Genomic DNA, 13570 nt, shown 5'->3' with positions numbered 1-13570 from the left:
CTAGGCGTCGACGGGCTCAACTTCCCAGCCAGGTCAAGAACTTGTCTATGGCAGTGGGAGCGTCTATCACTACACGATGGCCTCCTTGTCAGGACGATAGAGAAGGAAGGGAGAGATGTCACTCAGCTGGTGCTGCCTACAACACTTCGACCTATGGCTATGCAGGAACTACATGACAGGATGGGTCACGTGGGACCAGAGCGTACTCTGGATCTCCTGAGAGAACGGTTCTACTGGCCTAAGATGGAGGAAGCTGTGAAAGAGTGGTGCAGTACCTGTGAACGCTGCAGTCTCAGACGATCTGCGAAGGCAAGCCACAGGGCTCCCCTCACCACCATCCAGACGAGTCGGCCATTGGAGCTGGTGTCAATGGACTTCCTGACGCTTGAGAAGTCAAAGGGTGGGATTGAGAATGTGTTGGTTTTAACCGACCATTTTACACGTTTCTCTAAGGCCTACCCGACACGTGATCAGAAGGCATCGACGGTTGCTCAGGTACTGTGGTCGAAGTATATTTGTAACTTTGGATTTCCAGAGAGGCTGCTGTCTGACCAGGGGAGAAGCTTCGAAAGTGGCGTCGTGAGGGAGCTATGTAAGCTGGCCGGTATTACCAAGTCCCGAACCACTTCCTATCATCCACAGGGAAATGGGATGACCGAACGCTTTAATAGGACCCTCATCCACCTCCTACGATCCCTTGATCCCGAGGAGAAGAGAGACTGGAAGAGCCACGTCGAGACCCTGACCCATGCCTACAATTGTACCAAGCATGAGTCGACGGGGTATGCCCCATTCTTCCTCATGTTTGGACGACATCCACGACTACCAATCGACCTACTACTAGACCGGACTACAATCGACGACGACCTTGACCACGACGGATTCGTGCAGAATCTTCGTGATAACTTAGCCTCTGCCTATGCACGCACCAGTGCATTGGCGAAGAAAGCCAGCGACCGACAAAAGGCATTCTACGACCGACGATCCCGCGATGACCCTCTGCATCCAGGCGACCGAGTGCTGGTGAAACGGGTCGCATTTCAAGGAAAGCACAAGCTGTCGGACAAGTGGGAGCCTCATCCGTACGTGGTCACTAAGAAAGTGAGTGAACTTGTCTATGTTGTTCAGCGAGAGGGTGCTGAGACTGAACGTACTCTACACCGCAACCTCCTGACTAGATGCAACTTCCTCCCGACTGAGTGCCATGATGCTGCAGAGCTTCCTCTACAAGACGATATTCCGACATCCTCCGACGACATCCGTGAGATGGAAACGCCGGAGACTAACGTGGAGGAGGTAGGCCAGACCTTCGTCTATGGTGGTGTACGCAACACTCAACCCATAGAACAGCAAAATGTACCTGACATCCCAGTTCTACCAGATGGACTGCCGCCTACCACCCAAACCACTCAGCCCAACCCAGTGACGGAGGAAGGCCAGAGGGACCCGGAGACAAGTGACGGCCAGTCCACCACTCCCGCTGACGACGGCGAGGGACCACAGGCTCCGATGGATGGCGGGCAGGACGTGGTGATCGACATGCCGGCCGAAGATGACGATCAGCACACTCCGGGGGTCGTCACTAGCCAGCCAACCGCCGAGGCAGCGAGCGAGACGTCACAGCACGGCAACACGACTGTTTTCAGCGCAGACCAGGTAGAAGAGGACAGTCAACTGAGGGTACGAAGCCGCAGGCAAAGACAGCCTGTGGAGCGTCTGCAATACACGAGCCTAGGCAATATAAACCAACTCACGGCAATGCAGGACGCTTTTCGTGCTGCTTGCAGCCTCGTTAGAAGTTTGACTAATCCAAATATACATAATAATGATGTTCATATTTAATGGTCAAGTCTCCTGGGACGGCGACTTTTTCAGTAGAGGGGAGGGAGATGGAAGAAGGAAAGATAGATTGGCATAAGAAGGGTGAAATAGGTCAACGTTTGGGGAGCAAAATCAGGGGTATACACAAAATTTTCATCATATTTGGTTTCGAAATATTCCTCTTTTTGCAATTACAATCTTTATCAGTATTCATTGGATATTATGTTAAGTGTTCGATACAAAAGCATGTATTTGCAGTGTTCAAAGACGATCACCTTGCTGTACCTGCAGATGTGATCAGTAGAATTATTGGTTTTACGTATTGCATTTGATATAATTTTAATTTTTAATTTGTTAATGACGAGGACGTCATTCAATAATGATGGGGAGGATGTAACACGGGTATGTTGGAGAACATACTGTTGCTCTAGTCTCAGTTCAAGTTCCATCCTTGGTAAACTCTTTTGTTTTCTGATGAAAAGGCCACCAGGCGACCACCTTAGCACCCGGCGTTTGTTTTGTAAACAAATCCCTTTCTTACCTGAGAGCTGAATGAACATCATCTGGCGTGGGTCAGCACAAGTTCTTCACTTTGCAGAACTGTGTTGATCAAGCCAGATGTGTTCTCCCCCTGCTCTCTATACAGGTAAGAATTATTCTACTTCATATACTCTCTTGCTATCTCTGTATGTTCCACACATTGACATGGCATTAATGAGTATGTTGTGTTTTGATAATCACAGGATTACCAAATTATAGATATGGTTGAGAATTCGTTATATCAAGTTATAATATATGAAGTTATGATTTTACTAATGCAGTTAACTTCTGGTCGCTGTCCTGCAATAGTAGTTTATTCCAGTCGTTGAAAACAACCGATGAGATATATACATTATTCTCACTTTTTTATAGCCTTGATATATTCAAGGAGTTAGGGATTGAAGTGTAGTTATCTTTAACAAAATATTAATTTGCATTTGGTAACTGGCTCAGTTGCGAGATACTGTGGCGGTAATCATATATTGGTAAGTTAAGCGTTAGCGATTATGATAATGCTGTCATATTATCGACAACTTAATTCATTTATATGTCGATGAATATTTTATGAGATAGATCCGTCGCAATATTCAATGTATGTAGAGTGTCAAAATCAAAGTACATGCTGTATATAATGGATAGCTTTTCGTTTAATCCTGAACTTACATTGCATGTGAAGGAACTCGTGGCTTTTCTTAGCATACCATACAATATCATGTTATGTAGAGGGTAGCATCTGTGTGTGTGTGTGTGTGCGTGTGTGTGTGTTTGTGCGTGATTACTTGTGTGTTGTAGGTGTGTGTGTATGTGTGTGCGTGTATGTGTTATCTGTGCCCCGTGTTAGTCACTAGCATATAGAAGAGGTAGTTGGTTTGATGTAGAGTTTATAGGACGATAGTTTTCCTGCTCAGGCCCGCTTATTTGTTAAAGCAAGTTTTGTACACAAGGCAGTGGACAGGGTGTGCATTTGTATGTTATAGTACGATAGGTGAATGGGGTCTGCGCGAGTAGACTGTGCCGGCTGACCACGGCTTTTTAAGACGGCACTACGGCGGAGGACCATTGTCAAGTTTCTTTACCTCTGTGGAGGCCGGAAAGATGTGCTGGTAGCTCTTTTGTTTCAAAGTCTTAATGGGGGGAGTCTCTCCCCATCTCCTTTTCTCTAGGCCTGGAAGAGGCGAAAAGAGGAGCTAACTTTTTGTATAGTATATGTTCAGCGCACACGCTGGTTAACACTTCTTTTGTATACTTTCTTGGCTTTTTATACGCTGGGGAGCCCAGCGTCTTCTCGCCTTAGCTTTTATTTTAGTTTGTGAGTTTACAAATTGCTTAATCCATGGCAGGGTTCTGCATCGGGGCTTTTACCAATGTACAGTATTCTGTTGAGTGTAGTTGGGAGCGTGTATGTAATGTATATATAGAGAGATAAGTTAAGTCAATGTGTACAGAAATGAAGTTTGAGTTAATGAGAAATAGTAAATGTAATAGGACATCTGGTGATAGAGTAACATGTAGTTAATAGTACTAAGGGGTAGTTTGGATAACGCGTTGTATGTAATGTCGGTGTACATAGTGTATGTGAAACTTGTGATTGTTGGTTTTTGTAAATTGGAAGTATTATGTATCATGTTGAATGTGAATAAAGACTTTGCAGAACTGTGTTGATCAAGCCAGATGTGTTCTCCCCCTGCTCTCTATACAGGTGTCATATCTCGCGAGGTTAGGGACCCGTTCTTGCATCGTCACCCCCCCCCCCCCTTCTTCTTGTTCTTTTTGTTGAGTGAACGCCCCCTGCATCCCCTTACCCACAAGCAGGCTACGACTATACACATAGGAAAGCAAGTGCGCTGTTAGCTGTCGCGCTTGCAACGAAACACGGGCGTTACAATAAAAAAATCACTGATTACAGTAACCACCATAGCATTGCCAAATTACTCCTGTTTGGGTTCTTGGTCGGTGTGTTACTTGTCATTTTTCATCATTATTCACTGAGTTCTTCAAACCAGAGAAGTGAAAAAATCCTCCATTTCATCTTTTGGGACTCACTCCAGACCCCCACATAAACAAACCAACACTCATTGCACTTCTCCTCAAAATATGGAGAACGCTAAGAATAGCAGACGTTACCCTCATGGAAAACTCTTTTTTTTTCTTTTTTTTTTGCAACAGTCTTCAACAAGTTGTTCTATATTCTTTTCTTTTTTTAAATTCGCTACAGAGTACACTATATTTCCAGCAAACAGAATTAACAATTGATATGAACACTTACTGGCATCTTCAGTACAAGTGCATGTCACACATTTGGTATCTTTAAGGATAAGCCATTTTAACTGTAACAATGACAGCTGGGAAACAATGGGAATTTTAACACAATGTTCATACTGGGGTTTAGACTATCTCTTTCATATTTTTCACATGTAGAGGAATCATCCCTGTTTGCGACAGGGTACCTACTTGCGGCAGGGGCCGTTTCATTCGTTGATGAAAAAACCCAATTAGGTGCAAGATTCTCTCACTTCCCATGACACTTGCGAGTAACTCCTACTCTTGTTCTACTACTGTAAAACAAGGAATGTTTGCGTGCATTTTAATTTCGCGAATTTCGCGAGCGCCAAGAATCGCAAAAAAAAAAAAATGCACACAAAATTCCTTGTCTACACTATATGCATTGAACGCAAGTGGCAATTTGCGAAAATTTCAAGCCCAAAAAAGGCAGTCGGCTCCAATTCGTGAAAATTTTGTGTCACAAATATATCATGTTATACTGGTACAGTACTATAAGTGGGACTGAGCTCTAGCTAAACACACTTGACGTCCTTCAGCTGTTCTATCGATGAATGAAACTGCCCCTGCATGCTGCAAATTTTTGAAATAGGCCCTAGGTTGGGCTATCCAGTATCATAAAAACACACACGACTCGACTTATCATGGTGTGGTCAATGAATCTTCATTCAGCGTCTCTATAACAAATACAAGCTTCAAGTTCAAGTTCTATCACATTCTGCATTATCATGATTATGCCTTATTCACATGTACTAGCACCAGTAGTTTAAAGGACAAGTTCACCTTCATAGACATGTGGGTTGAGTGAATGCAGCAATATTAGTAGAACACATCAGTGAGAGTTTGAGCAAAGTCGGACAATCCGTTAAAAAGTTATGAATTTTTGAAGTTTCCGCTCAGTCACGGCCGGATGAAAAGACTACTATAGCTTGTGATGTCACATGAGTACAACGATATAAAGAAAGAATAAAGAAAATTCAACATATTTCAATTTTTCTCGCATAACAAAAAAAAAAACACTCGACTTCTCTCTTTCAGAAGGCAGGGGGAATAATATTACCCTTAACATACGTCAGTAGCAAGTCGAAGAACTGTGCACTTTATTCAAAAAGTAAAGTTTTGTGAAATTCTCTTTTTATTTTCCTTATATAGTTGTACGCATGTGACATCATACACTGTAGTAGTCTTCTCTTCAGCAGTGACTGTGCAGATATTTAAAATATTCATAACTTTTGAATGGATTGTCCAATTTTCCTCAAACATTCACTGATGTGTTCTACTAATATTGCTGCATTCTCTCAATCCTTATGTATATGAAGGTGGACTTGTCCTTTAATACTAAGATTACTTTAGAAATATGAAGCAGATTCTACGAAGTAGCGTAGGTTGGTATTACTTTGATGGATCTTCATGATATGAAGCAATCGGCAATCATACTATACAACTACAAGCTCGCTAGCTCCAACTGAATTCAACTCCCAAGTTCAACCAGGGAGGGAGGTGGGACTTCAAGGGAGGTGGGAAGTCCCACCTCCTTGGTTCAACTGACCTACCACACTTGCACTCAGCATTCACTGCAATCTTGAATACCTTAATTTTACGAGTTGTTTTTTGTCATTTAATTCGCAATCCTGATATCGGAGGTGCGAAAGTCAGGTGAACTCATAACTAAGCCAAACAAATAGCCCCGTTTTGTACTGTGTAAGAAGTTCAAACACACTGACGCAAACAACGCCTAACAATATGAGTATGACGCACCACACACGACTCAGAACTAGCAAGGAGCATGTCTTCGCAGTGTCCCACATTGGAGTTATACCAATGAGATTTTACACCAAATCTGTTAGAGTTTTACTCACAAGTTTCAGAAGGAATAGCTCAAACTCGTCACAGTAAATCTGCTGTCAAATGTCCAACATCAATTCCGGCATTATTTCCTCAAACCATTTGGACAGTTAGAGATTATGATCCAGCGCAATGTTTTCCCTGCCAGTAACCCATGCGCAAGGACTTGCTCGACTCCGACCCGTTGGCCGCGCCGCCGCGGCCGCCCGCCCATCTCTTACCGGCCGTTACCGCGCTCTTTCTGTTCGAAGCTTGCAAAACACGCGAACTCCGCATCTGGTGCTGTGCGTGTACTGCCCACTGTTTTGTTCTTGTTTTTTCGTTTGTAAATTTTACAGCATGGTTGTCTTTGTGAATGCCAAGCTGAAGAAATAGTCTGCTTGAATAGACTCAATACGAAAATTGAATATCAAAAATATTATATGCATGAAAAGGTTCTACAAAATACTTAAATTGTCCAAAAGATATGCAATAAAAAAGTACTGTACATGCAATGAAAACATTTTTTAGCTTGAACTTTTAGAATTGCAATGCATTTATTGAAATGCAAACAAACTAAGACTGCATTTCTAATCTACCATACAACCACAAATTGCGCCCCGCCTCCTTCACAGCCATATTCTCATTACGAAGTGTTTCCGTTTATTATTTTTTTAACTGACTTGGCTAATCGTCATTACGTAAGGAACATGTTGTAAACGGTTTCATTACAGCTATAGGCAGAGATCTTCTCAGATGATACTCCAAAGACACATCATGATTATCAGATTTGATTTATCTGTCAGTACCACCTATATCACGTTGAATACCTAAATAAACCATGTTTTGAAATACCTGATATCATTCACAGACTGATATTGAAATTTCTGGTTCAATACAAGCACCTTAAGATGTTCCAAAGTCGCAGATAAATTCAGAAGACTTTAGATTATTTCTTTTGATACGCATTGATGCACAATTCATGTGTCGTAAAACCACTTTCACGACTGTGCTTAGGCAAGTGAAATAGCAGCTTTTTAAAGTACACCTTGACTATTAGCTTTTCAACTCCTTTTCACATTTCTCAATGAAAAATACATAAAATATAGCAAAATGAAATGATGCATGATAGCTATAGCTAGGATACACAATAGGAATATTGCAAACATATATGTTATAGAACATGGTGGTTAATATAGGAATCTAAGTATAAATGCTAAAGAAGACGATGATGAAAAGCAAGCCAGTATTGAAATCAAGTGTAAAGATCAAGATTAGGAGCATGGAGACAACTTTAGACCATATAGAAAACAAAAAGAAAAGACAAAGAAATACTCGGGGATAGAGCAACCATCGGAGAAGTAAACCCAATGCTATAGACAGATTAATGGTTGTTATTATAGCAATGTTGACAGTATAGAAATAGTGCAATTCGGACAATTAGAAAACTATTCATATTTGGGGTCTAAGCAGAAGAGATTGGGAAAAGAAAAAGAAAACATGTACCAATATTTTTTCAAGAATTCACGTAATTATCAGGTGCAGTGAAGTGAGCACAACAATTCCTATACTGTGACCACACCATATGTATATTATGATTAACGTTTGCTCTTTTTTAACTGCTTTCGAATGTATATACAGTGAACTTTAAATGCATGGGGCATTTACATGAAATACTAAAAAGTCTTACTTAAATAATTAACCAATGTAGTTCTGCATGGATGACAACATGCAACCATCTATATTCTTAATGGAAGTTCTTCTGCTTGGAAACGTTAGATGCCATGGCCAAGGTATAAGTGTAGGATACTGCATGTCATCACTGTCTGGCGTATAAAAGCACAGTATGCATACATAAAATAGGTCCTAAATTTAAGAGAAAAATAATATCACATCGATATAGACACATGTACAGGGCTTTTTCCACGCATGGTACAAACGATATTCTGACATGAAATTAAATAATGGCTGTATTTGAGCCGAAAAACACAACTAAACCTCAGTAGGAGAAAACTGAATTAAATGGGACAGCGGTTTTTTTTATGTGTGTGTTTTGTTTTTGTTTTTGTTTTTGTTTTGTTTTTGTTTTGTTTTTTTGTTTTGTTTTGTTTTTGTTTTTGTTTTGTTTTTGTTTTTTTTGGGGGGGGGCAAGGTCACGCCAGAAAGAGGGAGTTTTGGATGTGTTTGTATAGGAATGATGACGTCATGATTATTATAATTGACAGTGCCATCAGGGATATGAACTGCTGCATGTAATAGTTGTTGTCATAATCATTTTTCTTCAATCTTCAAAGCGCTCGGCAACCCAGAATTTGACTTGTGTGCTTGTCTTAGGGAGGAATATCATGACTGATGTGAGATCTTAGAGTTAGGACAATTACAAATTGTCAGTGCAACAAGCGGTCCCTTACCATTGTTGAGGTACCACTGGACCTACCTGATCAAGTGATTTGTTTTTGTAAAGCATTGTTCAGAGACTGAAAAGGGATATTATACATTTTTCATTATTGTTAATTTTACGGGACATTGAAATGCCCTTGTGACTGTTTCTCACCAAGGAACACACGCTCATATGTCCCCCCCCCAAAAAAAAAAAAAACCAAAAAACAAACAAACAAAAACACCCAATCTCCATACACCCTAGGGCCTATAGTTGAACAAACCAAATTATGAGCTCTTCGTCTCGACCGAGTTGTTGTCATCAATGGGCACGTCTGATTTGAGGCTAGGTTGACCTTTGACACGCCCCTGAAAAATTAAAATACAACAACAAAAACTTTGGCGTCGGCGTTGCGTGTACGTGTGTTCCTGTGTGTAAGCAGTTGTTGATAAACTGTGTACGGGATGCCGATGGTATCGGTGGTTGAGCAACAGCGTCAGGGAATTCCCGTTTTCTGACCGTACTCCTGTCTTCATGATGTCAGTGACAGTGGTGCTCAACGTGAATCCAGTCTATAGAAACTCTCCATTAATCCTTATCTATAAATGTATAGAATTCACGGTTGTATAAACCTACCTCCCGAATGAGAAAATATTCGAAGTTTGACGATTTAGCAGTGAACAGTTAGGTAAGTCCGTGGCGTGGGGTCCAAAGACACGCCTATCAATCATACTCTGCGGGCTCGCGCTGGGTCCGCTGTTTTGTTGCTAGTTTGTGAATAACAATGTCCTTTTAAATTCCGAACTGTATAGGCCTACGTGTTGTAGTACGACGTAGCGATGTTAGCTAAGTGCTGATGCGGGGATCGGGATGTTGAATTTGTCTGATTTTATGGTACACTTTTCTTATAGGCCCGTGACTTCTGATTACAGATCCTCTAATCTATTTTATTCAAAAACTTTTAAAACTTACTAAATTCTTGGCAATTAGGAGATCCCCGGCCCTGGGAGCAGAGATTCTGTGAAGCAAATAACTTACTCTGGTCAGGCGTTGCCGTTGTACTACTACTAACTTGTAGTCTAGTATAAAGCGGAACATATCCCCGACAATAACTATTAACAGACTGATCTTTCGGTCTGTATGGGGACTGGCTCATTGCATTTCACTGAAGCCTTCATCATGTTTGACTTTGCTCCATGTAGATGCTCAAAACTTGTTGTTATCTTGATTTTCAGTGGGCCTACAATGTACTAGGTCTAGGTCTAATATTAATTATTATCTATTCTAGACTCTATCTAGATCCAGATCTAGTCATATCATGCAGTTGTGACTGATCAGGATTCACAGAGCAGAATTATAGAAGCAGCAATATTATCAATGGCAGCTGAAATTACTGACCGACAAGTATGTCTAATTCCGCGAAAAACTTCTCATTTATGATAGAATGACATTGGCTGGGTCAGTTTTTCAGCCAATTTCATTATTGTAAATGAGAAGTTTTTCGCGGAATTAGACATATTTGTCGGTCCACTGATATTAGCGATTGTTTATTGAAGTTTTTGCAAAATTAGAAATGATGGTAAGTATGGAAAATATTGGTAACAACAGTGATGAAAAATTTTCATTGCAGTATCAATTAGTAATTGCAACAATAGAGATGGCAACAGCAATAAAGGTTACGACAAGTTATTGTGCACATGATTGCAAAAGATACAGAAACGTACAGCACAGATAAAAACATTTGATAGCAGACATGTTTAACTTTGCTTTTGCTCCTTCTTTGTTTGCAGAATTCAATCATCACAGCCAACATATTGTGGCAGCGAGGCTTGTCCATTGCAACCTTATGTAACAGACTGCACAGACTTTAGTCTCAATGTCTTCTGGATATTTGGCAGAGAGGGCAGTAACGGAAACATCACCAGAAATGTCCCGTCTCAAGAATGCCAACAGCTGTGACAATTTCATGTGGCACCTCCCACCGGAGGTCTGCCTCCAGATCTTCTCTGCCGTGGACATCCAGAGCCTCTGCAAAGCTGCCCAAACGTGTAAGGGTTGGAACGACGTCATTGGGAAAACAGACTACCTGTGGAAAATCCTCTGCCAACAGCACTGCGAGGACTGGAGGGATGTAATGGATGACAGGGCCAGTGGCTATACATGGAAGGTAGCCAGATTGCATTTTGCAGTTTACATTCAAGGATGCATTTGAGGATAGGGATAGGGAGCAGGCCTTCTGCAGTCTGTTTTTGTGTACCGTCTACCATGTGTGTGTGTGTGTGTGTGTGTGTGTGCCTTCTTCTTTGTCAAAAAAGGTAAAATCTCAAGTCAAGGAAACATGATTTTGCCTCTTCTCACCTTTCTTATTTTTTCTTTTATTTCTTGATCAACTCATCAAGTCTAGGAAACCACAAACAGGTATCTGTCTTTTGATCCGCATCTTTTTATTATCAATTTTATCATTCATTGCAAGTACGTATTTCATATCTCTTCAAAAAAAAAAATTGCCTCTTTCATTTGAATCCTATTTTGGTCATATACAAAGATTTGTGTATCTCTGTGGGGAAATTTATAACTGATCAAGAGACTCAAAACACATTCTATAACATTTACTTTTAAAAGCAAAACTTTTTAATTTTTTCTGATTTGTGCAAATCAAATTTAATCTGTTCAATCTAACCTTTGTCCCATATAGGATTCACAGTTAAGAGTTACCAGTGAAATAAGGACAAGATGATAATTTCTCCTGCAAACTTACCCTGGGGCTTGATGAGTGAATAATATTGCATATGAGTCTAACAACCCTCAGAATACATGCTTGTGTATTCCTCTTTGTAAATTTATGTTTTTGTTTGTCAGTACCAATGGCAATTGTACTTTTTTATGTAAGCCCTGACAGAATTTTTATTTTCACCTGTAAAATTCAAATTCAAGGTACAATGTATGTGTCCTTTTCAACTCAAAGCATAAATTCAAATATACTATCATGCAATTTGTGATGTAGTGTTATCTGTGTCCTTATTTATTCATTTATTCAATTTTATTTACAGCAAACATGGTAGTCACATTCAGAGCCTAGGGGCCTTTTTCTAAGTGACCCTGTTAATTAGAGTTATCAGAATTCAGATATTATGTGAATGCGGTGAAAGAAGCAAGCATTTTATGAATACGTTTGAAGTGCAGTATGTAATAGAGGTAAGAAAGCAACATTCCAAAATCATTATTTGGCAGGGTCAATAAAATTGTGATACAGATCGAGATATACATGTACGATAACTACAAGGAAACATATAAAAAGAGGAAAACCAATAAGAACCAATATGACAGTTAACAAATACTAACGAGCATCATAGAGATGTGACTATCAATTACATTGCTTGATATAATGGCATGTAGAGTACTGAGTTTGATTTGCTGATTGAAGTTACAGTAGATCAAGACAGCTGGAAAAAAATTGACCTGACTGCAGTACTAGTCTTGCACTAGTCTTTATAGCACATACCATGTTTAGTATCTGTGTAGTTTAATAGGCTCTGTAATAATTATTTGATGCATTGAAAGATGCAATTGTTGATGAAATGTGGAGTAATCGCTAATCAGGGTTCTTCAGATAGGTTTAATGGGGCTCTTCTTTTGCTAATATATGTGAGACCCACTCCCCCCCCCCCCCAAAAAAAAAAGAAAAGAGAAATAACATAAACCTATTTGTATGTGGATTAGTAATTTTGACATGGCCTTTGATATGTTGCACTGTCTCATTTATAGATCTCTCTAGTTATCTGAGATATTCTTTCTGATGGTATCATGGAATGTCTTTTACAAATAAAATCAATGTTTTGGTATTTACAGCTTTTGATCATACAGTGTTGATATAGTTGATATCGGGATTGTCTGTAGGATATCATGCCTGCAATGTGTCATTTTAGTTCAGCTAAGCCTTCATGTCTGTACATGTTAAACATGTGTTTATTCAATGTCAACAAGGAGCCATCAAGTTCCCCATAAATATACACAATGCAACATGCAAATTACATTTAGGCCTATAGGGACTTGTTGACTTTGAAAGTCAACAAGTGTGTTGCTTCAATCAACTTTATGATAATATCCACAAGCAGACTTGTTGATTACTAAATGTTTTCCAGATTTGTGTTGACTTGCCTGAAAAGAAATAGAAAAGAAAAATCCATGATTAACCCAAAATATTGCCATGTAGTGATTAGTGTGTTCAGGATATATTTGGCCAGTGGTATGGCATTGAAAGAAACATATGCATTTGAGCAGTCCGAAGGCCTCCATAGTTACTTGGGTAGATACATCCATGAATTTGAATACAGCAGTAAACTTGAATGGAAAATGGAAATATGAAATGAAATGTTACTGTTGAGCCATTTCAGAGAAATTTCACAAAGATTCATGGCCAGCAGTTATTATTGCTCTGTTTTGCTACTCTTTGCATCATGTTTGCCTTCAAGATATGCGCATTGAAAGTTTTATTCTCTCTCTCTCTCTCATCTTGTGTTTTGCAGGAAACCTTTCAGCGTAACTTTGCCCACCAGGCCATCAAAAGGAAATGGCTGAGAGGTGACTTCAGTGCCTTCCACTCATACCGGGATCTTCCAAGCAGGGTCATGTGCATTATGGACGTGCACACATGGGGACAAATACTGGAACTTGAGCTGCAGAGATAGACTTCTAGCCATAAACTTACATAAGAACAATATGCCC

General features: G+C 40.2%; 1 protein-coding gene across 1 annotated transcript; it reads left to right on the top strand.

Annotated features, from left to right (window-relative positions):
- Positions 1 to 10710: 10710 nt before the first annotated feature.
- Positions 10711 to 13570, top strand: LOC139715042 (F-box only protein 48-like). Its single transcript, XM_071626671.1, has 2 exons — positions 10711 to 11012; positions 13372 to 13570. The coding sequence occupies exons 1-2, from the start codon at positions 10722 to 10724 to the stop codon at positions 13531 to 13533; spliced, it is 453 nt and encodes a 150-aa protein (XP_071482772.1). The 5' UTR covers positions 10711 to 10721; the 3' UTR covers positions 13534 to 13570.

The sequence above is a fragment of the Diadema antillarum genome, unplaced genomic scaffold (assembly GCF_040938485.1).
Source record: "Diadema antillarum isolate AM-2024a unplaced genomic scaffold, OU_Dant_1.0 scf00000046, whole genome shotgun sequence".
NCBI classification, from domain to species: domain Eukaryota; kingdom Metazoa; phylum Echinodermata; class Echinoidea; order Diadematoida; family Diadematidae; genus Diadema; species Diadema antillarum.
This window is presented reverse-complemented; position numbering and strand designations above follow the sequence as displayed.

What these genes read in the sequence shown, in the direction of transcription:
- LOC139715042 (XM_071626671.1), top strand. Translation starts at nt 10,722, where the DNA reads ATGTCTTCTGGATATTTGGCAGAGAGGGCAGTAACGGAAACATCACCA. An exon ending in CCAGTGGCTATACATGGAAG is followed by an intron (nt 11,013 to 13,371) that starts GTAGCCAGATTG and finishes TGTGTTTTGCAG; the next exon opens with GAAACCTTTCAGCGTAACTT.